Consider the following 27500-nt stretch of genomic DNA (forward strand, 5'->3'; position numbering starts at 1 on the left):
CACGGGGTTAACAATTTAATTTTTCAGGGAGAGTTAAAAATTAATTCTTCAGGGAGAAAACTAGTTAATTCTTCATGAGGTTCACGAGTTAATTCTTCATAGCGGATGATTTAATAACATCGTTATTCTCTGTACAAACAGACTTATCGACCAGTCTTCACATGATGGAGGAGGTGGTGGGTGTTGTACACAAATTTCTCCCCAGCCCAGACCTCCCCCCCACCCGTCTTCCCTCTCCCAGTCCCCATGTAACCTCTCTCCGTTCCTCTCTCTGACTTCCCGCAGTTCATCTGACTTCCCATATCACTTTTCTCAGAATTTCATCAGTACCATTCTCTGGCTTTCCTCAGTATCTCTGACATCGCTTAGTACCTCTGTTTGACTTCTTCCAGTACCTCTGATATCCCTCCGTACCTCTATCTCTGACATCTCTCGGTTCCTTCTTTCCCTCTAGGCAACTTACCCGTCATCCAGTGTCTCTTTCCCTTCATTTAATTCCTCTTCCACCTTTTTTTATCATCGCTTAATTGCCTTGCTCATCTCTTAATTTTATTTACCTTCTCTTCCCTCTCCTCCCCTTTCCCTCCTATACCTTATTTTCCCTTTCCATCCATCCTGTCTGTTTTTACTTCATCCCCCTCTCTTTCCATTGCTTTCCCCTTCCTGTATCTCTCCTTTCCTTCCTTTTTCTACCTTCAACTCAGCTTTTCTCTCATCTCTTCCCTCCGCTTCCCTCCGCTTCCCTCCCTATCCCGTCCATTCCATTCCTTCCCTTATTTCCACTTTACTTTTATTCTTCCTTCCCTATACTGCGTTTATCTTCGCTTCCTTTCGCTACTTTCTCCTCTCCTTCCCTCCCTCCCTTCTTATCCCTTCCTCCCCTTCCCTCCCCTCCCCTCCTCTCCCTTCTACTAATTCATCCCGTCACAACAGCTAACAGCAACCGAGGGGTAATTATCCTATTTTCTCCCTAATGTATTGCGTGGTTCAATACGGGGTTGTCCTTAATTACCTGTTAATTAATTAATAAAAAGGCGCTCTGAGAAAATGCCTCATCAAGACAGGGTTTTCGTCAGGTAAATTAGCGTGAAATATGTTCACCATTTTTTTTCTCATTGGGCTTTTCCGCAGCTCACAATTAACGGGGGGTATATATAAATTAACCATCGCTCGAAAAAAATTGCACTGCGTTCTTTCTAAGCATTGCGCAGAAAGATTAAAAGGTCTTTTGAATTTTAAGTTTAATCTTTTCGAGGGACATATTTCCGAAGCAGAAATCATTGCGGTTTTTTCTCTTTTTATTTCTCCACTGTTCCTTACTTTTCCCGTTCTTAATGGCCGCGAATTAATTCTGTAAGGCAGGAAGTGCGACCCGTCGCTCCTTCCACACTTTTCTTTATCTCTCGCATTTTGCTAAATACATGCAACGTGTTTTTTGTTTACTCTATAAAACAAAGAAGGAAAAATTAAAAGTAGGTCATTGTTCTTGTGTGCTCCAGTTACGTTGTCAACTAAGCAGCCAATTAGACAGACAGTTAATCAGTTTGCTAGGTAGGTAAGCTGCTATGTAACTACCCACCATCCTGACAAACATCGTTATCTTTTAATATTACCAGCCAGAAATCCCTACTGCCAAACAGCCAGACAAACATCTTTCATTGCATCCAGCCAGAAATCCTTCAATGCAGCCAGCCAGACATACTTTTCTAAAGATAGCTAGAGAGCCATTTTATCTTGTAGCCAGCCAGCCAGCCAGCTAGCCAGCCAGCCAGCCAGTCAGCCAGCCAGTCAGCCAGCCAGCCAGCCAGGCAACTAGACCTGCAACCTCTCAACCAGCCAACCTTTCAAGAGGCATCAAGTCATGCAGCTATCAATGCGGCCAATCAGCTAACCAACCATCCCTGCATCCAGCCACACAGTCAGTCAGCCAGTCAGCCAGTCAGCCAGCCAGCCAGTCAGCCAGCCAGTCAGCCAGCTAGCGTCTTATAACAGGCCAGTCATGCCAAACAGCGCACCTTGAAGAAAAAAAATAAAAAAAAATTGTAAAGAGAGAGTGAATGAGTGCACCTGGCTGCATTATCCTGATAGCTGGAGCGCTCGCTGCTGCTATGAATGAGAGGCAGAAGGAGAGACCACTTTGTCTTTAGAGCTTTCTATCGTGAGTAACAAGGAATTTTTGTGTGCTTTCCTTCTTAAGTGAAAAAAAACAGGTGGCCAAGTAAGAAACGCTTTACCAGGTAATTATAACAATAACCAGGATAAATATAATGCCACAAATGTATGTGGGTAATTGTTCTAAAATTTGCAATTGAAGTCAAGAGCTTAGTTTACGAACTGTGTTTACCTTACTCAAGGATACATGCACATCAGGCGATACAACAATAACCAGTATTAGCAACAACAATAGCAACAACATTAACAACAATATCAACAGGAACAACAATAAATAATTTTTTAATTGCTTGAATATTTGTAATATAAATCCAAAAATTAAGACATATACTATTAGCTTAAGCAGCCATTTACATCCTATTTATGAAGAAAGTATGTATATCAGTGTATATTAATCAGGAAGTGAGTTTCTCTCAGTGAATGTACACTGAGAGTATACTTTAATTCCTACTGCAGGGATTACTGTATTATTGACAGGTGGTGAACAGGTTCCATGCGGTCTTAATCGTCGTCGTGTAGTAGACAGGCTTTAAACCCAATTAGCCACAAAATCTTTGTTATCTTGCAGATGTTAGTTAGCGGTTCAAACACTTCTTCTCTTCTCTCTTTCCAAGCTCATAGTTATACATTGCTTTTTATTTTTTATTAGTTATTTTACTACAACTACATGTACAAGGTATACAGGTCTAGCTGACATCAATGATATACTACTATATAGAAAGCCGCTTGTTATGCAGAGATTTCGGGCAAATTAGGTCAGTTTTGTCCCAGGATGCGACCCACACCAATCGACTAACTCCCAGGTACCCATTTTACTGATGGGTGAACTTAGGCAACCGGTGTAAGGAAACACGCCCAATGTTTCCACCCTCGCTGGATATCGAACCCAGACAGTCGCCGTGTAAAGTGAGAGCATTAGCCACCACGCAACGGGGCTCGTTCAGTTTATTTTCTTCTTCCACTGTTGTGTATGGTATACATTAAGCATTAATGTACTCTTTCCCTTTGAATCATTCGAGTTTTTTAATATTTCCACAAAGACCTTAAACCATCTGTCCAGTTTCTTGTAGCTTTTTATTTCACGATAGATTTTCAGTCTTATTACCTGATCTTTTACCTTTGTAGTCTTTCTGATGCAACAGATGTCGATTTAGTTTTCCGTGCTGTCATTCTCAAATTGAAGCTCAGCTTTTCTTGTCGCTGGAGCAAATTTCCTTCTTTCAGGTTCTAAGATAGGGCTGTCACTATTCTTAATTAAGGTGCCATAGGATTCATATAACGTATGTGTGATTCCTCTGTGCAAAAGTAAATGGAGAAACAGATCTGTTCAATATATACATTCAAGAATGATTTCAGAAGTGTTCTTCTGCAATCATGTTTTCTTATTATGGGTCTATAAAGGAATGAGTAGATCACTCATTTGCAATGAAGGAAATATGGCTATCGTTGCAGATCTATGTAATAATTGGTAAGCTCTTGAAAGAAGCGTGTGTTCTTTAAGAGAGTGAGATTCAATATATCAGAGATAGGTTTTTAAGGGAAGAATTAAATGACAGAAAGTCTCATGTACTTGGTGATGGCAGTGCTATTGAAAGATTCAAAAGAAAATGTGTAGACGTATTTGAAATAATTTGCAAGTGTGCGGAAAAATAAACATGGAAGTATTCTTTACAAGAGAAATTAAAGGAATTGTATCCATAACTTATTCTGGTTTATGACAATATTTGGGCTTATAAAAGTTCTTTAAATTCAATGAAAGTTATAGTTTCATATTATTTTAACATCCACAGCGTAACGTTTTCTACTCGGATCGAGATTTGTCACTTCAAAACACAAAGTAAAATTCACAATATTACGAAATTTCAGTTTTCTTTTTTTTTTTTTTTTTTTTTACAGTGCTGGGTCTAGTGAGAGGTGATACTAGCTAATCTGCACACCCTTATAGCAACCTTGGACTCACTTTATCTGGCCTCATAACCTTCCCTGTGTTCAGTGATTTCAGGAGCTGGACTTCCTCCAGTTTCATTGTCACCTCCGACAGCTCTGGCAGAGCGCTTGCAGCCAGCCATAAAAGTTGTCTTTCTGGATCAGTGACCTACATCTTCGCAGGGGAATGTGGTACCTGTAAGCCGTCTTTTTCATGATCACTGCTGATGACAGTCCCATCCTGCCGATTTATAGATAGAATTATGTCCTTGAAAGACTATCGTTGTCGCTCTTTGTCCTTGCCAACAAACTCTGGCTCTCACACTTTCTCGTGTCAGTTATGATATTAATTCTGCTTCTTATCAAGAGAAGACAGACCTGCACAGCCTTTATTTTCGAACAGCCTTAACTGTGTTTGTTGAAAGTTGTGCGTTTAACAGTAGTTTTGTCTGTCTGTCTGTTCGTCTCTCTCTCTCTCTCTCTATCTCTTTCATCATTTCACTCTAGGTTTCAGAGCTTGAACATGCTTGAGCCTTCAGGATCAAGAGGAGTTCAAACACCCAAAGTTCAGAAGGGTTGGAATCCCTGGTTAATGACGAGCGTATCTCACCCATAATGATCGCAAATGTTAGGTCAGTATCGTCTTGATCACCTCCATTGACCTCACCTGCTGTTCTCCCATCCAGGTATTCACCCTTGGTCATTTTCTCTTTCTTCTCCGCCTTTTCTGGCTATCTTTTAGCTTCTCATTTTCCTTGTTTTATATTTGGAAACCTCTTTTATTTAATTATATTTTAATTTCTTATACTGATAACCCTATCTATCTGTCTGTCTGTCTGTCTCTCTCTCTCTCTCTCTCTCTCTCTCTCTCTCTCTCTCTCTCTCTCTCTCTCTCTCTCTCTCTCTCTCTCTCTCTCTCTCTCCCTCTCTCTCTCTCTTATGATCTCATTTTTCACTTCCAACTCATTTTAAAGATAATTTCCAAGTTTCTCTGGACTTCACAGCCTCCATTTCCTTTATATGTAAGGAAGAAAACTTTCCCAATAACTCTCTCGCGTATTACGCTTTACGCAGTTCATTTCTAATTTCCTCCCTTCTCCTCCTCCTGGTCATCCTCATCACCATTTACTTTTATTTTCCTTTTCTAAGCATTGCTCTCATTTTTCTTATTTTCCAGCAGATGTCTACTTAAATAAGTCTTTCCGGAGCCAGTCATGGTACTCATCGTTCCCGTAGCCCGATCCCAGACCAGGTCTCAAACAGACCCCAGACCAGACCTCGAACAGACCCCAGACCAGGCCTCAAAGAGACCCCAAACCAAGCCTCAAAGAGACCCCAGGCCAGACCTCAAACTGACCCCAAACCAAGCCTCAAACAAGGTAATTAATCACCAATTATAGTTGGATTTCTCCTAATAACGATCCTGTACAATGGTTCCGTAACAACCACGCCTATTAGCGTGGGTTCCTTGATACTGACGAAGAGCTCTTTGTCTGATGAATAGGGGCTATTCTTCGATTCATCGGATCATATTCTATTAACCTCCGTTCTTCCATATTTCAGGCACCTTATACTTCTTGAATAATAATAATAATAATAATAATAATAATAATAATAATAATAATAATAATAAAACAATATGACTAGAACATTTTAGTGTATGTTGACATGGTGTTGTTGACCTTTATAACGAGTCATATGACAAATGCTAGACTTTTCCGAGGAATTAGAGGCTGAACCATATGAATCATTTACCTGGACTAGGGAGCAATATTTGTCTTTCCATGATTTTTTGAAGGTCAATGCACTGTAGCAATGATACTTGGAATTCAGGTGACCTGTGCCTTTCCTATAGGGAATGTTTTTAAATTTATTAATGTAATTGCCACTTCATAATTAGAATTGAATTCATTATGAAAGACTAGAATATTCTGGGCACTAGGGACTGGGTGCAGTTTTCAAGAGCCACTGTCTTGGTTAATAAGTGTGCAAGTTGTGTGATTTTCCATAGATTCAAATGTGACGTCAGTCTCTAAGGAACTAACCACTGCCTCTCAAGACTGAAGGACTTATCTCCTCGAAACTGTTTCTTATGTCTTTTCCAGGGTTATATTTGTCTGCAATATATTTGTTTCGCAATAAACATACCCAAGTGTTTCATATATGCCTTATACATTAACTTATCTCAATTTTATATCATCACTCTCACTCACTCGCTCTTACTCCGTCTCACTCGCACACTCACTTTCACTTCTCACTCTCACTTACTAATATTAACATCTTCAAAGGATATTACATAACAATTTTAATATAAAGTGTCTAGCCAGGTACAAAAAAACCTTTAGCCTTTCCTAATGAAAACAGAAATATAATCTTAACAATAAATCTACATCAAGACAAAAAAAAACTTTGCTGGAAAATGTAAACTTTCAGGGGAAACACACTTGTAATTTACTACCTCATCATTGTATACAAACAATATTACACTAACCTGGCTTACCATTTAAACCTTGATTATTATTTTCTAACACTTTAACATTTGTTATATATATTTTTCACTGTTGAATTTTCTTAATACACCTGTTCTGGCATGAATGTTATTTTACTATGTCTACCAACATCTGTTCTGATTTATGTGTCACATTCCTGTATCTATCAAATTGTTTTGGCATGAGCGTTATTTTACTGTGTCTATCAGCGCCTGTTCTGGCTTGAATGTTCTTTTACAGTGTCTATCATCACCTGTTCTGGCTTGAGTGTTCTTTTACTGTGTCTATCAGCACCTGTTCTGGCTTGAATGTTCTTTTACAGTGTCTATCATCACCTGTTCTGGCTTGAGTGTTCTTTTACTGTGTCTATCAGCAACTGTTCTGGCTTGAGTGTTCCTTTACTGCGTCTATCAGCACCTCCTTTGATGAAAGTGTTACTTTACCATCTTTACCAAAAACTGTCCTGGTATGATTGTTACATTTTTTGTGTCTGTCAAAGCTGCTTGCACTTTTCCTAGACTTCATAATTGCTGGCCATTCTGAAGAGTAAATAATTAAATGTTGCTTTTCTTTAGTTTATTTCCCTATTGTTGGTGAGATAACGGAAAATATTGACAATGTCATCTTTGAGGTCCTCACCTATCGAAATGCCAAACCAAAGACATTTCTATATTTGTTCAATGGTAAAGTTGTTCCAAATTATTGTTCGAGGAATCAATTATAAACTGAAGTGGTGGTATTTGTGTAATCATTGGTGGGTAGGGTACATTCATAGTGCTCATATAGATCAGGCATTACTTTGTAGTTAAATCAATTCCAAACTTACAGCGTATTTAACAAAGTTCACTGAATCATAATTAATAACAGCGATGAGGACATTATATCTCACTGACTGTGGTAATTCATTGCAAACTGTTTTCGGTAATATTCCAGCTTTCAGCACATTATGTGAGTTGATTTTTTTTGTCAAAAGGCGTGTTGAGGAAATTATCATAATCACTTAAATCCCGCCCTGAAATATCAAGATATTGGTAGTACTCTCTATTTAAACGTATCATTCAAAGCTTTTATAAATAGACCAAAATTCTGCAGCGCGCTTGTTGAATAAAGAGTATATATATTATCTAGTAGATGCACATATGCTGATTGAGCATACATTATTTTGTTACTGTTATCCTGCACACGTCACTATCAGCTATGCTTCTTTATTTTTCATTGTTTCACTTACAAAGTCACAAACTCAAAGGTCAGGAAATTGTCTAATTAGTTGCATAGATTGGGAGACAGTGGTCATGTGTTCAAGACTTGGAAAATTGATTTTGAGGGGATTTGGGGTGCTAAATACAAAGAATATATGAAATATATTCCAAATTGTAATAGAATACTAGAAGAAGGGAAGCAGATACAATAACTACAGACGTACTTGTGTGTATACCTGAGGAAGTAGTTAAGCAGACATCCTAACGCTGGAAGGTACACTAAAATTTAAAGATTTCGTTGAATGTAGAGGAAACGAAGCATTTGTTATTTTTTAAATTACTAAATAACGTGTGATTCGTGTACGATACGTTAGCACAATTAGGAAACTTTCAGTAATTCAACTGTGTATATATTCGTAAACGGGCGAACTTGAAACAAACATTATTTCTCAGTCCAGAGCAGGATTTGAACCAGTACACTCTATACCAAAATACACAGTACTTAAGCAACTCAGCCAGATCCCAGATCTGTCTCAGTGGCGAACGTACTGTGTACTCTGATACAGGGTGTGCACGTTCGAATCTTGCAAACTTAAAAACCTCACCTTACTTCCCTTAAACTAACACAATTTTTTAGCATAAATTCTGCTAAATATAAATCATAGGTCAATTTAAATTTATTTAGCATTACACTATATATATATATATATATATATATATATATATATATATATATATATATATATATATATATATATATTATTACAACCTAGGATTTCAAATGGCCTGTTATCCCAGGTGTAATGGGAGCAATTAAACACAGTAGAAAAAGTTTAGACTTATTATTATCCTTCACCAATTTAGAACAGCAATATGTACACTATGTACAGTGATAAATATAGTGCACTCCACGGAAAGCAAGGCAGAAATAGAAGCCACAAGATAGCAGACCGTGCTTCAACCAGCTCTAGAATGGGAATGACAAGGGCAGACAGGAGAGCGGTATCCACATAACCTCTGCGATTGTCAATCCCACCTTCTTATTGGCTAGAACCTGGTCACTAGTTGAACGATGGGGCCCCATCATCAACTCTTAGCAACCTGGTTCGCTGGTTGGGGGAGATAGCCTGTAAATGAGGGTGTGTCCATGCGCCGAATAAAGGTTACGTACTCTTTGCATGCCATATATATATATATATATATATATATATATATATATATATATATATATATATATATATATATATATATATATATATATATATATATATATATATATATATATATATATGTGTGTGTGTGTGTGTGTGTGATTTCAGTGAGGGAACATAACGGTCACCATGGGTAGGTGAGGTCAGTGAGGGAAGACCTAATGGAGGAGGAGGAGGAGGCGGATGTTGAGGGGTAAGACTGTGTCTCCCCCCTTCCCCAAACAGGCGCGCATACACCATGTGCTCGTTACAACAATGGAGTGTTTGTTCACCGTGTGTATAGTGTATATAGTGCATAGTGCGTAGTATGAGCATGGTATGCACATAGCACGTGTAGTGTATAGCGACGTATCGTTTATAGTGGAGGCTGTGCACAGAGCATAGTGGTGTATAGTAACAGGTGCACAGAGCATAGTGGCGTATAGTAACAGGTGCACAGAACATTGTGTTGTATAGTGACTTGTCCTGGGAGGGAGGGAGTGCCCTACTCCGCCTCATCACACATCTTCCACTCCTCCCTTTCCTCCACCGCCCACCACAATGGGGGGAGACCCCTCGCCTCCCCCTACCACCACCATGAACCACATGCGGTATGTGCCATGCGCCATTTTCCCTTCAGCCTGGGCTTACCACACAGTTTGAGGTGTGGCAGATGATGAAGCCAGCCAGCCACAAAGCCAGGGAAACAGTGCACCCAACAATGAAAGAAGAGGCACATGTCAGGTATGTGGAGAGTTTCGAGCACGCAACAAGGATGGTTGCATTCGTGCACACAATGGGTGTGCAGGATCACATGCCCCCAGCAGAGAGCAGCCCGCAGCCTCCACAGGCAGATGACAATTCCAATGGCAACCTCCTCACTTGTGATAACCTTCTGTTGGCATTCAAATCCACTGCTAACAGTACCCTATCCCACATCCCTAAAGCAGCTCGCCCATATGCAGCAGGGAAATTCACAGACCTTCTCAAGCAGGTGAATGGAGGTTCCACCAACTTAGAAGCCCGAGGCACCATCCAAGCATGGCGCAACCTGCTCCTGTTCGGCAATGTCTGTCTTGCAGTTCCTGAGAGACGAGGCAAACTGCTAACCACGTCAGTTATCAAGGCAGTGCGCAACTACCCAAGAACGGATAATTGTGTCCCTCTGCCCCATCATCGCAGAAATCACAAAGGTAGACCCAAGAAAAGTCCCACTGAAAACGAGAAAATTTGCGCACAGGTTAGCAAAAAAATTGAAGAAGGTAACACAGTGGGAGCAATAAGAATAATTACAAGTGACGACACTGTAGCCCCAAAAGATGAGACCACAGCCCAAGCACTAAGAGACAAGCATCCAACCAGGGACACCATAGCCATCAACAACAACCCTGAGGAAGACCCCATCACTGAACAATTAATTTTGCCTGAATCGGAAGTCTATAAGGCGATTGCGTCATTTCCTGCAGGATCTGCAGGAGGTTACACGGGAATTCGACCTCAGCACGTCAAGGAGATGGTAAATCCAGTACTCGGTGCATCTGCATCACTTCTTCTCACCGAGTTAACAACTTTCGTCAACAACTGCCTGGCTGGGCGAATCCCAGAAGAAATTAAACCTTTCTTTTTTGGAGCCTCACTGTGTGCCTTGAAGAAGAAGGATGGGGGAATCAGACCCATTGCGGTTGGAAACACTCTTCGCCGTCTCGTTGCCAAAGCAGCAGTAAGAAACATTCGCCTAGAAGCTACCAGTTTACTCCAGTTTACTCCAGCCACACCAACTGGGCTTTGGGGTCCCTCAAGGCAGTGAAGCTGCAGCTCATGCGGCAAGGGCCTACATCAGAGACCTACCAGAAGACAAGGCCATAGTCAAACTAGATTTTAGAAATGCCTTTAATATGGTAAAGAGAGATGCTGTCTTGCCAGCTGTTCGGGATCGCTTCCCCAGTCTTTTTCCGTTCATTTCAGCCGGCTACAGCAAACCCTCAATTCTTTTGTTTGGAGAACATGAAATTCTCTCATCAGAAGGTGTTCAGCAGGGTGACCCACTCGCTCCACTTCTCTTCTGCTTGGCAGTAAGAGAACTAACTTCCAGCCTACGCAGCGAGCTCAACATCTGGTACCTGGATGATGGCACTCTGGCAGGTACTGAAGAGTCCCTGGTAGGGGACCTACAACTGGTGAAAACACAGGGAGAAGACTTGGGACTCATCCTCAATCCCTCCACAGCAAACCAGGAAATAATCAATGCTGTGCGAAGAATTCTCCCAGAAGTCTCTACTACCACTCCGTCCAACAGTACCCTCTTGGGAGCACCACTGGGTCACCAGGCCATCGACACAGTCCTCAAGGACAAATTGAATGACCTGATGAGAATGGAGGAGAGAATAAGTAATCTTGATGCCCATGATGCTCTGTATCTCCTCACAAGGTGCCTTACTATTCCAAGACTCACTTACTTCCTTAGGTGTGCACCCTCTTTTGACAACCCAACACTTGACGAATTTGACGCACACCTGAGGTCAACCCTTAAGAAAGCACTGAACCTGTCACTAGAGGATCAGCAATGGGATCAGGTAACCCTCCCAGTACGACTGGGAGGTATAGAGGTGCGCAAAGCAACGCATGTTGCTTTACCTGCTTTTCTGTCTTCGTGTTTGGCTTCCAGTGCATTAGTCAAGAAGATTGTTCCCGAACGCTTGAGAGACATGGTAGGAGCTCAAGACCCCAGGTTTACTGAAGCAGCGATTCGGTGGGACACCCTTACAGATTCCTCCAGTAGACCAGCACAACACAATGCTCTCCAACGCCTCAGGAAAGGACAAAGCTCGTCTCCTGGCAGTGAAGGCACCACAATCAGGAGATTTCCTGTTTGCTGTTCCCAATTCCTCCTTGGGCACTCGACTAGACCCACAGGCCATTCGGATTGGTGTTGCTCTTCGCCTAGCCGCCCCCATCCTCACCGAACATAGGTGTATTTGCGGCAGGGCGACAGCTGATCAATTCGGACTTCATGGTCTCGTGTGTCACACAGCAGAAGGGAAGTATGCCAGGCATGAGGAGGTCAATGACATCATAAAGAGAAGCCTCGCCACAGCCCGTTGCCCAGCTCAACGGGAACCCCAAGTGCAGAGGTCTGACGGAAGTCTAAGCGTCCTGATGGAGCCACTATGCTACCTTGGAAGGATGGAAAGCAGATTGCCTGGGACTACACCTGTGCCGCCACATTGGCAGACACCTACTTGCCATACTCCGTAGTGGAAGGGGGTGGAGCTGCCAGCCACAGGGAGACTCAGAAGATACGCAAATATGAAGACCTTTCCCCTTGCTATAACTTCATTCCAATAGGGTCGGAGACCCTTGGAGCATGGGGCAAGTGTGCTCTAAAGTTCCTCAAAGAGCTAGGTGAAAAGCTCATCATAGAAACCAAGGACCACAGGGCGATCAGCTTCCTCTTTCAGAGACTCAGTGTTGCGATCCAGAGAGGAAATTCCTACAGCATTCTGGGCACGCGGCCCTCCGCCGGGGAGCTGGACGAAGTATTCGAGATGTAGCTCTGAGTTACCTATGTTGTTTTACTTTGTATCATATTTTTGTGAATGTTTTGTCAATGTATTTTGTCTTTAAATAAATATATATATATATATATATATATATATATATATATATATATATATATATATATAGATATATATATATATATATATATATATATATATCTATATATATTTATCTCTATATATTTCTATATATATATATATATATATATATATATATATATATATATATATATATATATATATATGTATATATATGTATATATATATATATAATATAGGGGGTGGTAGGAGAAAAGTCTCAAACAGCTTCAGGGAGAATCTTGAGTTTTCCCTGAAGCAAGTTTATTCCTTTCTCTGAGGATGAGGGCCCCTATAACAGTTCTAGAGGTGGTACCTCCCTATATATATATATATATATATATATATATATATATATATATATATATATATATATATATATATATATATATATATATATATATATATATATATATATATATATATATAGTGTGTGTGTGTGTGTGTGTGTGTAGCGTTTTGTTCAGATTGAATTTCGGAGAGTTATGGCACAAATAGCAAACACTTGCAGGTGGAAGCTTGGGACGACGTTTCTGCTCCAAGACTGACCAAACCGTCTTCGAAAGTTTCCTCTCCTTAATGCAGGTTATTATTGTACTGTTCCAGTCACGGTATTGTGACTTTTACTCTTCCAGAAGCTATAAAGTTTTCCCAATACTTTAAGTATTATAATTCCTCTACCTTAATATTCATTAAATATTATTTTTCGTATATAATAAAATTCCTGAATGAATTTATGTTTATTACAGCCAAGACTTTGGCGTTTTGAAATGCATTAAAATGTTAGTGATATCAATGTTTGTTGTCATAAAACAATTATAAATTTACGTCTATGCTATTTAGAGTTTTATTATAAATTCATTGAATTATCACAGATGATTACAATCCTTTGATGTTTTGCGATGTGCATGGATGTTATTATTTACTTATTAAGTTTTAATAAAATTATTGCAACAATAATGCGTGAATGTCGAGGTAATATTTTAACTAATATGAAGACATGACACCATTAGCATATCCCTGTTCCAGTAACTGCAAGTTAGAAATTAATCACTACCTGTTTCGTATACTCACATACCCACTCACCTCCTTACTCATGCACTAACTCACTCACCTACCTACTCAACTACTTATTTATACTCACCGACCTACTAGCCACTTACCAACTCAGCCATTTAATCTGGAAATATTCCTACCATGACTCGGAGAGGATTATTTTCAAGCAGAGGCATTTTCTTTGCTGAGATTTACTTAAATATTCGAATTAACGTTACCAAATCAGAAGAACACATTAGCGTTAAAATTCATTTAAATTCGTGGAATACTCGTAAGTGATTTCATTATATATAACAAAGATGTATTCTTTCATGTTTTAATTAAATAAAACTAGAAGAATTTCACAATATTCTCTCGTCCTTATTTTTCACAGGTTTTGTGATTTTTTTTATGTCCCCGGTCCTTTATCTACAAGATAGAGAATTAACTCTTCAAAAGTCCTTCCTGAATCTGCCTAAGTTGGCTCCAACTTCCTGGTTCTCCACGTTTTTTTTTTTTCTTATTCGCCGGTACTCTCCACGTTTTAATTTTTTTCATATCTTTACTGTTCTTACGACTTAGGAAGTGGTTCCTATTCTCTGTTGCATTCATTTATGTGTTTATCTTCCATTTCGTGCACTCATCCATTCCTCTTGATATATCGGTCACAAATAGAAAGAACAAAATTGCCTCGCTCTCATACTTCTTTAATGATTCCTTGTCTAATATTCTAAGTGTATTTCTTAAACCTGTGAGCTGTGTGAACTCAGCAAATATCATCAGGGTTTATATGCATCTCAGAGGATAGATTAAATACCTTGTCTACCTCCCACAGCCACCAGTTTCATGCCATAGCTTTTGGTGTTGGTATTTCTGCCTTCTAAATTTATTGAAGTAATTATCTTGATTTGTGTTTTAAGATAAAATTTATAGAGGATAAGCATCTCAGGAGCAGAAGTAACCTCGACAGATAGCATATAGGATTTATAGTATAAATATATGTCAAGTTATTCCTTCATGACCCGTCATGGTGGTGTCAAACTGCTGGTGAAGAGATCGTCATCTATGTAATTGGAGGTACCCTCCTCTCTCTTGGAACAAACCTGATTAACTCCCATTATCTAGTTTTTGTATTAACTTTACGGGTCAAGCGCTTCCCGTTGAATGCAATACTACTACTACTAATAATAATAATAAGCACATGATTCTAACCCACGCCATGCAAGCTACTATCATCAGCAATAATTTTACTATAGGAACTTAGATCATAGTTAACTTTCAGAGAAGCTGCCAAAGGTAATGAAACTAACACAAAAGGCAAATAAGGTACAGATGATAACTAGAGAGAACGAACACAAATCGAAAAAGCACAGTTAGTCCTATATACGGCCACACCTGGAATATGCAGCGCAGTTCTGGTCGCCATACCTGAGAAAAGACATTGATAAGTTAGAGTGAATATATACAGAAAACAAACTTGTTTAAAGTATCAGTAATAACTTATATGAAGGATGAATGACACGACCATATATGCTCTCATTGGAAACAACTAAACTATGAGGAGACATCCTTGTTGTCTGAAAAAAAAATATTAACTGCAGTGAAATTTATTTTGTTAATTCTTATTAATGATTTTGAGAAAATGAAAATTTGTTAAAATTATTTGGTAAACGACTGAGATAGAGAGGAATATAGTCACAATTAAACTTAAAGTAGATTTAAATATTTATTCTGGCTAAGCTATAGGTAATTATAAAATTTATTTTGAAATGGATGAATTTCAAACTATATCAAATATATTTTACTGAATAAATTTCTCATTGCTATAGCGATATAAATTTTGTAATTAAAACATGTAGGAGTAACCTCAACATTTGATGGCTCATTTCCCGTGAAAAACAGTTAATTAAGGGTTACCAAAATATATACTTACTCAAAGCAGCTAGAAATACTGCCTACCGGATAAAAACGATGTTATGACGACATGATATTTACCCCATACTTGTTAGGTAAGACACATATGCAACAGTTAGGTATCTTTATTTCGAAACGTTTCGCCTACACAGTAGGCTTCTTCAGTCGAGTACAGAAAAGTTGATAGAAGCAGAAGATACTTGAAGACGATGTAATCAGTCCATCACCCTTAAAGTTTTGAGGTGGTCAGTCCCTCAGTCTGGAGAAGAGCATTGTTCCGTTGTCTGAAACAATATGAAGTTGAAGTGACAGGATGTAGCCTTTATATAGTGCCAGGAGGTGAGACGTAGGTTGCTTTGGGAGGGCAGGTCCCTCTCAAACCCAGCCGTTCTCACTAGTAGAGGTCGAAGTAGATGGTCTGTACCAAGATACCCTTGTGTTGCAGTGTCTGACAGAATGAACATTAAAATGGTATAAAATACCGACAGATTGTTAGGTAAGACACATATGCAACAGTTAGGTATCTTTATTTCGAAACGTTTCGCCTACACAGTAGGCTTCTTCAGTCGAGTACAGAAAAGTTGATAGAAGCAGAAGATACTTGAAGACGATGTAATCAGTCCATCACCCTTAAAGTTTTGAGGTGGTCAGTCCCTCAGTCTGGAGAAGAGCATTGTTCCGTTGTCTCAAACAAGGGTAAAACACCTCACCGTTTTTCTCAATAATACTCAATTACTCAAACACTTCAGTAATTAGCTCACTACCAATTTATATGACCTATAGTGTCCAAGCTGTCATGTTAACAACTAGACATATTGAACTTTCACAACATGAAGCGCATGTCATGGTATTTTTTGTCGATGCATACTGTACTATTACTGCGTCTCCACACAAACACTGCCACTATCGTCACAATACATAAACGAAAATAACCATACACATCCCACCACATTTATCACCACCGCTAAACGTGAATAACAACCACTGTACTTTCACCAGCACCACTGTACGTGAACCAGCACTATACCACCCTCGCTACCTTACATGAACCACCACCACCACCACCACCACCACCACCACCACCACCACCACCACCACCACCACACATTCACTAGCATCATCATACGTGGACATACAGATAAGCATTTTGCTACGAATTTGGTCCAGAAAACAATACTATAAAATTAATATGTAAGAACTGTACCAGTTGGGATCATATACCGCATTTTAGCAATTACATCATGTATCAATCTATTATTGACTAGTCAGTCATGGATAGGTTTAACATGATGGCTTCACACTTTAATAGTGGCACCAGGTTTCCATAGTGGTACGAGACTTCTGCATTATTATCATGCTTCCAGACGATGCTGGGATGATGGCTTACACTGATGCTTTATTAATCCAGCAACTCAAAAGTACTATTTTATAGTAGACAGTACTCTCTCTCTCTCTCTCTCTCTCTCTCTCTCTCTCTCTCCACCTCTCGACAACAGCCTCCTCGTCATAGCTGATAACTAGGCTGGAGAGACAACACCAGTGGATCCACATACACCTACGACAGCCTGGCCAACTAATTCCCCGAGCGAAATCCCTTTCCCTTGCCTCTCATCCCATGTCAATAATCTGGCTGTGTTCAATTTGCGGCAGTTGGGTCTTACCGTATCTCAAAATGACCCGATAAAAAAGAAGGACGAGAGAGAGAGAGAGAGAGAGAGAGAGAGAGAGAGAGAGAGAGAGAGAGAGAGAGAGAGAGAGAGAGAGAGAGAGAGAGAGAGAGAGAGTGAGAGAGAGAGAGAGAGAGAGAGAGAGAGAGAGAGAGAGAGAGAGAGAGAGAGAGAGAGAGAGAGAGAGAGAGAGAGAGCAGACACAGAGAGCAGACAGACAGACAGAGACAGAAAGACAGAGCAGAGAGACGAGAGACAGAGACAGAGAGAGAGAGAGAGAGAGAGAGAGAGAGAGAGAGAGAGAGAGAGAGAGAGAGACAGAGAGAGAGAGAGAGAGAGAGAGAGAGAGAGAGAGAGAGGACGAAGTTAGGTAAAGAGTGCTGTTATTGACCAGATGGCATCGCCTCTCACTCACATATACCATCTCTTAAGGGCACCTGGTATATGACTCTCTTTGTCCATGAATGCAAATATTGTCCCAGTTCACAAAAGGATGAACCGAGCGATGCACAACAACTTCAGACCAGTGTCACTGCTATCAATAACTGGTAAAACTGAGACACTTTTCAACAAGTGAAAGCTTTTATGCTGTCACTCTCATATTTTGAACAATTTGCAGCTTATCTGTTGAAGCACTCTTCAGCTTATCTGTTGCAGTACTCTGCGGCTGATATGCTAAAGCTCTTTACAAAGAAACTGTGGAAGCTCTCCGCAGCAAATCCGTTGAGCCTTACCATTCAAATTTAGCCTAAATGAATGATTCAAAAATCAGCTATGAGGGTGCTTTATGTCCAACATTCCCGGTGCTACTCACTATATATATAACACCACGATTCTTGGTAAAATTTCAATGCGCCGCTATACAAATCCATAATGAGTACTTTCAGGCCTGATTTGTTAGGTTAGTTTTTTTAAGGAGCTGGGTTAGTAAACGTCTTATTCGGTGCTGTATATACCGCAAGTGATTGTGCCTGATCCCTTGCTATGGAATATCCATTTCATTGACATACTTCACTTAATCCATGGCTTCTGATGGCTCCAGGGATCACTGCCTCCCTGCCCGATCCTCAACTTATCCTCCTGATTGATAGCCTGATCAGTTAAGCTATTGATGCTAGAAGCACGCAGTCCAACGCAAGGACACAGCCAAGCTGATCAGAAACTATCAGGAGGGAACTTTCAAGTTAACTCTCGGTGGCATTTAGGGGTTTGTAATAATTTTCTTACGATCGATATTCTAATCAGAGCGTTTTGATGTCATTAGGGCAATTGCAATAAAGTAATTTTATCGCTTTCATTGCAGCTAATGTTAAAGACAGAGATTAAAGCTTCTTAAGCTTATATTCTTTCTGCTGCTGTAGCCTTCCTTGCGGAAGGGAGTGAATTTGTATGGTTACAAGATCGCCAGATTGTGAGAGGACAGTGTGTCGCCAGCCTCCTTCATTATTTACTGGGTGCTGCTTTGTGTGTGTTATGATGAATGTCTAATCGATGTTTGTATGTGTGTGTGTGTGTGTGTGTGTGTGTGTGTGTGTGTACTCACCTAATTGTACTCACCTAATTGTGGTTGCAGGGGTCGAGACTCAGCTCCTGGCCCCGCCTCTTCACTGATCGCTACTGGATCCTCTCTCTCTCTGCTTCCTGAGCTTTGTCATACCTCTTCTTAAAACTATGTATGGTTCCTGCCTCCACTACTTCACTTGTGTGTGTGTGTGTGTGTGTGTGTGTGTTTACTCACCTAATTGTACTCACCTAATTGTGGTTGCAGGAGTCGAGACTCAGCTCCTGGCCCCGCCTCTTCACTGATCGCTACTGGGTCCTCTCTCTCTCTGCTTCCTGAGCTTTGTCATACCTCTTCTTAAAACTATGTATGGTTCCTGCCTCCACTACTTCACTTGCTAGGCTATTCCACTTGCTGACAACTCTATGACTGAAGAAATACTTCCTAACGTCCCTGTGACTCGTCTGAGTCTTCAGCTTCCAGTTGTGACCCCTTGTCCCTGTGTCCCCTCTCTGGAACATTCTATCTCTGTCCACCTTGTCTATTCCCCGAAGTATCTTGTATGTCGTTATCATGTCTCCCCTGACCCTTCTGTCTTCCAGTGTCGTCAGTCCGATTTCCCTTAACCTTTCCTCGTACGACATTCTCTTGAGCTCTGGGACTAGCCTTGTTGCAAACCTTTGTACTTTCTCTAACTTCTTGACGTGCTTGACTAGGTGTGGGTTCCAGACTGGTGCTGCATACTCCAGTATGGGCCTAACATACACAGTGTACAGTGTCTTGAACGATTCCTTATTAAGGTATCGGAACGCTATTCTCAGGTTTGCCATGCGCCCGTATGCTGCAGCAGTTATTTGGTTGATGCGTGCCTCCGGTGATGTGCTTGGTGTTATGGTCACCCCAAGGTCTTTCTCCCTGAGTGAGGTCTGTAGTCTTTGTCCACCTAGCCTATACTCTGTCTGCGGTCTTCTTTGCCCCTCCCCAATCTTTATGACTTTGCATTTGGCTGGATTGAATTCGAGAAGCCAGTTACTGGACCACATGTCCAGCCTGTCCAGGTTTCTTTGCAGTCCTGCCTCATCCTCGTCCGATTTAATTCTTCTCATCAACTTCACATCATCTGCGAACAGTGACACTTCAGAGTCTATTTCTTTCATCATGTCGTTCACATATATCAACAATAGCACTGGTCCTAGAACTGACCCCTGTGGGACCCCGCTCGTAACAGGCGCCCACTCTGATACCTCTTCACGTACCATGACTCGTTGCTGCCTCCCTGTCAGGTATTCCCTTATCCATTGCAGTGCCCTCCCTTTTACGTGCGCCTGATCCTCCAGCTTCTGCACTAATCTCTTGTGGGAAACTGTGTCAAAGGCCTTCCTGCAGTCTAGGAAAACGCAATCTACCCACCCCTCTCTCTCGTGTCTTACTTCTGTTACCTTGCCATAAAACTCCAGGAGGTTTGTGATACAAGATTTGCCTTCCATGAACCCATGCTGGTTTTCATTTATAATCTTGTTCCTTTCCAGGTGTTCGACAACTCTCCTCCTGATAATCTTCTCCATGACTTTGCACGCAATACATGTCAGAGACACAGGTCTGTAGTTTAGCGCCTCGTTTCTGTTTCCTTTCTTAAATATGGGGACTACATTAGCTGTCTTCCATTTCTCAGGTAGTTGCCCAGTTTCAAGGGATGTGTTGAAGATTGTGGTTATAGGCACGCACAGCATCTCTGCTCCTTCTCTAAGGACCCATGACCCATGGGGAGATGTTGTCCGGTCCCATCGCCTTTGAGGTGTCAAGGTGACTTAGGAGCTTCTTCACCTCCTCCTCAGTTGTTCGTATGTCATCCAACACTTGTTGGTATATTCCCTCTTGATGTTCCCTTCTCTGCTGTCTTCCCACAGCCCTTCCTGTCTCTACTGTAAACACTTCCTTAAATCTCCTGTTCAGCTCCTCACATACCTCCTGATCATTTCTAGTGAATTCTCCACCTTCTGTCCTTAATCTGATCACCTGGTCTTTGACTGTTGTCTTCCTCCTGATGTGGCTATACAACAGTTTCGGGTCAGTCTTGATTCTCGATGATATGTCATTTTCGTACTGTCGCTGGGCCTCCCTCCTTACCTGTGCGTACTCATTCCTGGCTCTGCGACTAATCTCCCTATTTTCGTGTGTTCTCTGCGTTCGGTACTTTTTCCATTCTCTATTGCACTTTGTTTTTGCCTCCTTACACCGTCGGGTAAACCAGGGGCTCGTTCTGGTCTTCCTGTTGTTACTGTTGCCCTTGGGAATAAACCTTTCCACTGCCTCCTTGCATTTTGTTGTTACATATTCCATCATTTCATTTACTGGCTTTCTTGCCAGTTCTCTGTCCCACTGGACCTCCCACAGGAAGTTCTTCAACCCTATGTAGTCCCCTCTTTTATAGTCAGGCTTTTCCCATTCAACTCCTGTTATTCTCTCCACTTGCAGCTCTACTATGTATTCAAAGCACAGAACCACGTGGTCGCTAGCTCCTAGGGGACTCTCATTCTTGATGTCCTCAATGTCTGAGCTGCCCAGGGTGAACACAAGGTCCAATCTTGCTGGTTCATCCTCCCCTCTCACTCTGGTAGTGTCCTTAACATGTTGGTGCATGAGGTTTTCCAGCACCACGTGTGTGTGTGTGTGTGTGTGTGTGTGTGTGTGTGTGTGTGTGTGTATGTGTGTGTGTGTGTGTGTGTGTGTGTGTGTGTGTGTGTGTGTGTGTGTGTGTGTGTGTGTGTGTGTGTGTGCGTGTGTGTGTGTGTGTGTGTGTGTGTGTGTGTGAGTGTGTGGTGGAAGCAGCAGTAGTGTTTCAGTCGCTGGTGTGTTGCTGGTCAACACTGCACGAGCTCCGGGTCATTCTGCGGGCTCTTTACGCCACTAATGAGGCCAACTGCGCCTGGCCTTTGAGGATTTTATGTTAGTAATTAAGCGAATAGCGGTAAGTATTTGAAGTTCTTCCAGCTATAATTCAGCGCTTTTCGGAGTGATAATTTAGGGACTCAGGGTATCACAGACTCAAGGTCTCAAGGTGTAACGAACTTCCGTTATCTCATACTGACGCTAAATTCTGCTATATATATCTTTGATCAACTTAAATATATTTAGTATTACATTAAACGTATGTTATATATTTTTCTCTTTATGGCCAGATCGATTTCAGCTAATTTATGGTAAAAACAAATTTTCATTCGGCTTATTCGGTAAAGCGAACTCTTGTCGAATAGGCCAAACTGGACGATTCAGCTTCAGCAGCAACAGCAACAGCACCACCACCACCACCACATCACTTTCAGCAGCACCACTACCACCACACCACCACTACTAAAATTTCTTTCACAATAACCAGCACGGCCACCACCAAAACACTATCAACAACGTAAGCAACAAAGCCTGGCAGGTGTCAAACCTTAATAACCAGTGTATCAACATTATTATTGTACACCTAAGTCGAACACCTCAGGAAAGGTAAGTATTGCTTTCACTCGACATAGATATATAATGTCAGAATTTACGAGTATCAAGCTATAAACATGAATCAAGCACAAGGTCGCAAACACTCCTGTACTTACCTTCTACACTCTAGGAGTATCAAAAAGCATTCAACACTGTCTCTCCCCAGGGTGCTGCACCAACGTATGTGTATCCCTTAGAGTAAATACATCAAGACGTAAGTACCTCTCAGTGTATATACAGTTTGAGGTGTGCATGTCTCAGTATATATACTCCGAGAGGTATTCATTCCTCCGAGAATTTAATTTTTAACTTCAAAACTCCTCAATCGATCACCTTCAAATTCTCGACGCCTGTATACTGCAACTGGCGCAAGGTTCATGCAGCTGATGGTATATGGAGTTGCTGTTTGGTCAGTGTTATAACAGATCATTCCCTTTTTGGTTTCTGTGCAATAACTTGAAAAAAGTTGGTTGACATTATTATCGGAGTATGTAGGTGCCATCTTACAAGAAGAATAATATCGTTTAAGTTTAGGCAGTGTAGGTACAAGTTCACCACTTTCCTAACACAGCTGGACTCCATGAGATAACTGGAGAATGCCTCTCCTGATGGGCTTCAAACTTTAAGCTTCGGTGTGTTTTTTTCCTCGATGAAGTATTCTCATCATTATTGAGCTTAGTAAGTCCAAATTTGCCAATTTTATTAAACAAATTGTTATATTAATTTTCATTCAATAACTGGAAAAGCCTTCTTTTAATCGGCTTGAAACCTTTAATGATGATCTATTTTATCAGACGGATGATACCCAATTAGTTTAGTCTTTGTAGGTACAAATTTCCCAGAATATTAACATATCTAAAAAACTTGGAATAATTGGATTCTGTGTGATAGCTGGCGAACACATTTTTCTGTTTTGCTTAAAACTTTTAGCACCGATTTAGTTGTTATACTGATTATGTTGTTATACTGATTCATTAAGTAACTGGAGAATTTCTCTTCTGCTTGGCTCCAACCTTTTAAAATTAGTCTATCTTTCCTAAAGAAAGGTTAGAATTGGACTCTTTGGATTCCATGCAAAAGCAATTTTTCTTTCGGTCGTCTTCTAGCTTAAACATTAGGGTGTCTTATAGGAATATATGTTTTCAGTGGTCCTTGTTGCCTCTAGTTTGGCAGTAGTAAGTATATACTCTCTGGAGTATATACTTGCTACTCTTGACCGCTAAATGAATGGAATACAGGTATGACAAAAATAAACAGAGCTTCAAAGCTTTACAGATATACAACATGTAAATATTATGCACACACACACACATCCATACATACATACATACATACATACATACATACATATATAGATATATATATATATATATATATATATATATATATATATATATATATATATATATATATATATATATATATATATATATATAATAGCTATCCAAAACCTGCCACAAATATTAAACACTAACTTGAATTTTAAATAAATATATATTTTAGTGATAACGTCTACTCTGAGTTCTTTCATAGGAGAACAACTAGTGTCAGTTTCATTAACATCAGTCCATTGACTTCCGTGATATAAAAGAGGAAACACATTTTTTCTTGGCAACCATCGACATAGACAATGAACGCAGTTGAGATTTATATCTCACAATTCAACTGATGTGATTTATGTCTCATAACTTGAAGGGAATCGTCCGCCAGGAATCGCCAGGTATTTTCTCATTTTATTACCGTTTTTTCTGGCTTGAGATATAGTCCCTTTGTCTGTATCATTACTTGTGTGACGAGGACAAACACAGGTGGTGATGCAAACAGGTGGTGATACAGACATGTGCACAAGTGCACATGATTTCATTCACATATTTATTTACAAATGTATATAAGTATGCACATGAATAAATAAGAACCCACGTAAACATGTATACAGACAAGAATATGTATATTCACGCATACATATGCATACACATCCAAACTTAGTTTGAAGAACAGGTATGATAGGGCTCATGCAGACATGTGAGTGAACTTAGCAGGGAGTGACCATAGCCAGGAGCCCAAACTCGACCTCTGTAACCACAATTAGATGAGTGCAGTTAAGTGAGTACATACGCACAATCACCAATATGCACACATGAGTATACATAATACACATAAATGCGCACGTGCCTAAATATGTACCATAGATATGAACACAAAATGAGAAGTACGCACAGATAAACAAGCATGCATGCAATCACTCACCCATGTACATACGTAAGTACGATCTCATATATATGCGCACATACAGACGTACATTCATATATAAGCATACGTATTCACGCACATACGTGCATATTTTTATATTTTGGTGCACAGTAGTTTCGTGATGGCCCTGCGCTCTTCAGTTGCTTGTGGGATCCGAAACTTACCTAACCGGGATTAAGGTATTTTTGATATTCGTGTTCAGGTGAATTGCAGACTTGTCGATTCTCATTGGTTAGATAGACCTTAAACCCTTATACGTAATAAACTAAGCTGTGCCATTAAAACTTAATCCTGGACTAAAAGTACGAACATCAGTCAGGGAAAGAGTGCTTCAGACTCAACAGATTGAAAAAAACAATAAACGGACAAGCTATAATACCGAAACTATTTATAATATATGTAAATGATCTATGCTATATATAAGGTATGTGAAACCAATGGTCAGATATGCAGAATCAGTAGCTTGCCAAGTAGATAAACAAGCTCAAAAGAGTTGGTATTATTTACCATAAATATAAAAGGTGATATAGCTGGTAGATGCTGGAATACATTGGTATTTACTGACTTAAATAGTCTTCAAAGAAATGACGTGAATAACTGTCAAGAATTTTTAAATCAATAGCATTGCTGTCAAAAATGCAAATACATTGTAAATTAGACATTGATTTTCAGGTGACATACCAGCAATGTAATTTGCCCTGACGAAACATTTTTTTTTTTTGATTGGACATGTGAAATGTATCCAACAGTGATACGTGAGATTCATGTCAAGAAAAATATCACGTCTTCTGTACAGCACAGACGCCAGTTTCTTCTGATTTGATGATCATTTTCATCAGATGGTTGTGCTGACCGTGTTAGAAGTGAACAACAGCTGGAATACAAAGCATCCACATCTATTAAGAGACTCAAGTTTGGTGGCGCAGTGTTGAACAATTCCATTGTTTTAATTCACAGTTTGAGTACTGTACACACACACACACACACACACACACACACACACACACACACACACACACACACACACACACACACACACACACACACACACACACACATACACACACACACACACACACACACACACACACACACACACACACACACACACACACACACACACACACACACAAACACACACACACACACACACACACACACACACACACACACACACACACACACACACACACACACACACACACACATACACACACACACACACACACACACACACACACACACACACACATACACACACACACACACACACACACACACACACACACACACACACACACACACACACACACACACACACAAACACACACACACACACACACACACACACACACACACACACACACACACACACACACACACACACATACACACACACACACACACACACACACACACACACACACACACACACACACACACACACACACGAAACTGCTGTATAGCCATATTAGGAGGAAGACAACAGTCAAGGACCAGGTGATAAGGCTGAGGAAAGAAGGTGGAGAACTCACAAGAAACGATCAAGAGGTATGTGAGGAGCTCAACACGAGATTTAAGGAAGTATTTACAGTAGAGACTGGAAGGACTCTGGGGGGACAGACCAGATGGGGACACCAGCAAGGAATACACCAACAAGTGTTGGACGACATACATACAGATGAGGAGGAGGTGAAGAAACTGCTAAGGGACATCGATACCTCAAAGGCAATGGGACCGGACAACATCTCTCCGTGGGTCCTTAGAGAGGGAGCAGATATGTTGTGCGTGCCACTTACCACAATCTTCAACACATCCCTGGAAACTGGGCAACTACCTGAGGTATGGAAGACGGCAAATGTAGTTCCCATTTTCAAAAAAGGAGACAGAAAAGAGGCACTAAACTATAGACCTATGTCATTGACGTGTATAGTATGCAAAATTATGGAGAAGATTATCAGGAGGAGAGTGGTGGAGCACCTGGAACGGAACAGGAGTATAAATGCCAACCAGCACGGATTCACGGAAGGCAAATCCTGTGTCACAAACCTTCTGAAGTTTTATGATAAAATAACAGAAGTAAGACAAGAGAGAGAGGGGTGGGTTGATTGCATCTTCTTGGACTGCAAGAAGGCCTTTGACACAGTTCCTCACAAGAGATTAGTGCAGAAGCTAGAGCATCAGGCGCATATAACAGGAAGGGCACTGCATTGGATCAGAGAATACCTGACAGGGAGGCAACAACGAGTCATGGTACGTAATGATGTATCACAGTGGGCACCTGTGACGAGCGGGGTCCCACAGGGGTCGGTCCTAGGACAAGTGCTATTTTTGGTATATGTGAACGACATGACGGAAGGGTTAGACTCAGAAGTGTCCCTGTTTGCAGATGATGTGAAGTTAATGAGGAGAATTAAATCTGATGAGGACCAGGCAGGACTTCAAAGAGACCTGGACAGACTGGACACCTGATCCAGCAAATGGCTTCTCGAATTTAATCCTGCCAAATGCAAAGTCATGAAGATAGGGGAAGGGCACAGAAGACCACAGACAGAGTATAGGCTAGGTGGCCAAAGACTGCAAACCTCACTCAAGGAGAAAGATCTTGGGGTGAGTATAACACCGAGCATGTCTCCGGAAGCACACATCAATCAGATAACTGCTGCAGCATATGGGCGCCTGGCAAACCTGAGAACAGCATTCCGATACCTTAGTAAGGAATCATTCAAGACACTGTACACCGTGTATGTCAGGCCCATACTGGAGTATGCAGCACCTGTTTGGAACCCGCACTTGATAAAGCACGTCAAGAAACTAGAGAAACTACAAAGGTTTGCGACAAGGTTAGTTCCAGAGCAGGGGAGACACGATAACGACATATAAAATACTGCGTGGAATAGACAAGGTGGACAAAGACAGGATGTTCCAGGGAGGGGACACAGAAACAAGAGGCCACAATTGGAAGTTGAAGACACAAATGAGTCAGAGAAATAGTAGGAAGTATTTCTTCAGTCATAGAGTTGTAAGGCAGTGGAATAG

At 40.7% G+C, this 27500-nt stretch overlaps 1 protein-coding gene across 1 annotated transcript in view; it reads right to left on the reverse strand.

Moving 5' to 3' along the window:
* LOC128686531 (neural cell adhesion molecule 2-like) overlaps positions 1 to 27500 on the reverse strand; it is a 927464-nt gene that overhangs the window by 768463 nt on the left and 131501 nt on the right. The window contains exon 2 of the mRNA XM_070084201.1: positions 15042 to 15074. Within this exon, the coding sequence (XP_069940302.1) occupies positions 15042 to 15074 (33 nt within the window). The remainder of the gene's footprint in view (positions 1 to 15041; positions 15075 to 27500) is intronic.

This window comes from Cherax quadricarinatus, chromosome 12 (genome assembly GCF_038502225.1).
Source record: "Cherax quadricarinatus isolate ZL_2023a chromosome 12, ASM3850222v1, whole genome shotgun sequence".
NCBI classification, from domain to species: domain Eukaryota; kingdom Metazoa; phylum Arthropoda; class Malacostraca; order Decapoda; family Parastacidae; genus Cherax; species Cherax quadricarinatus.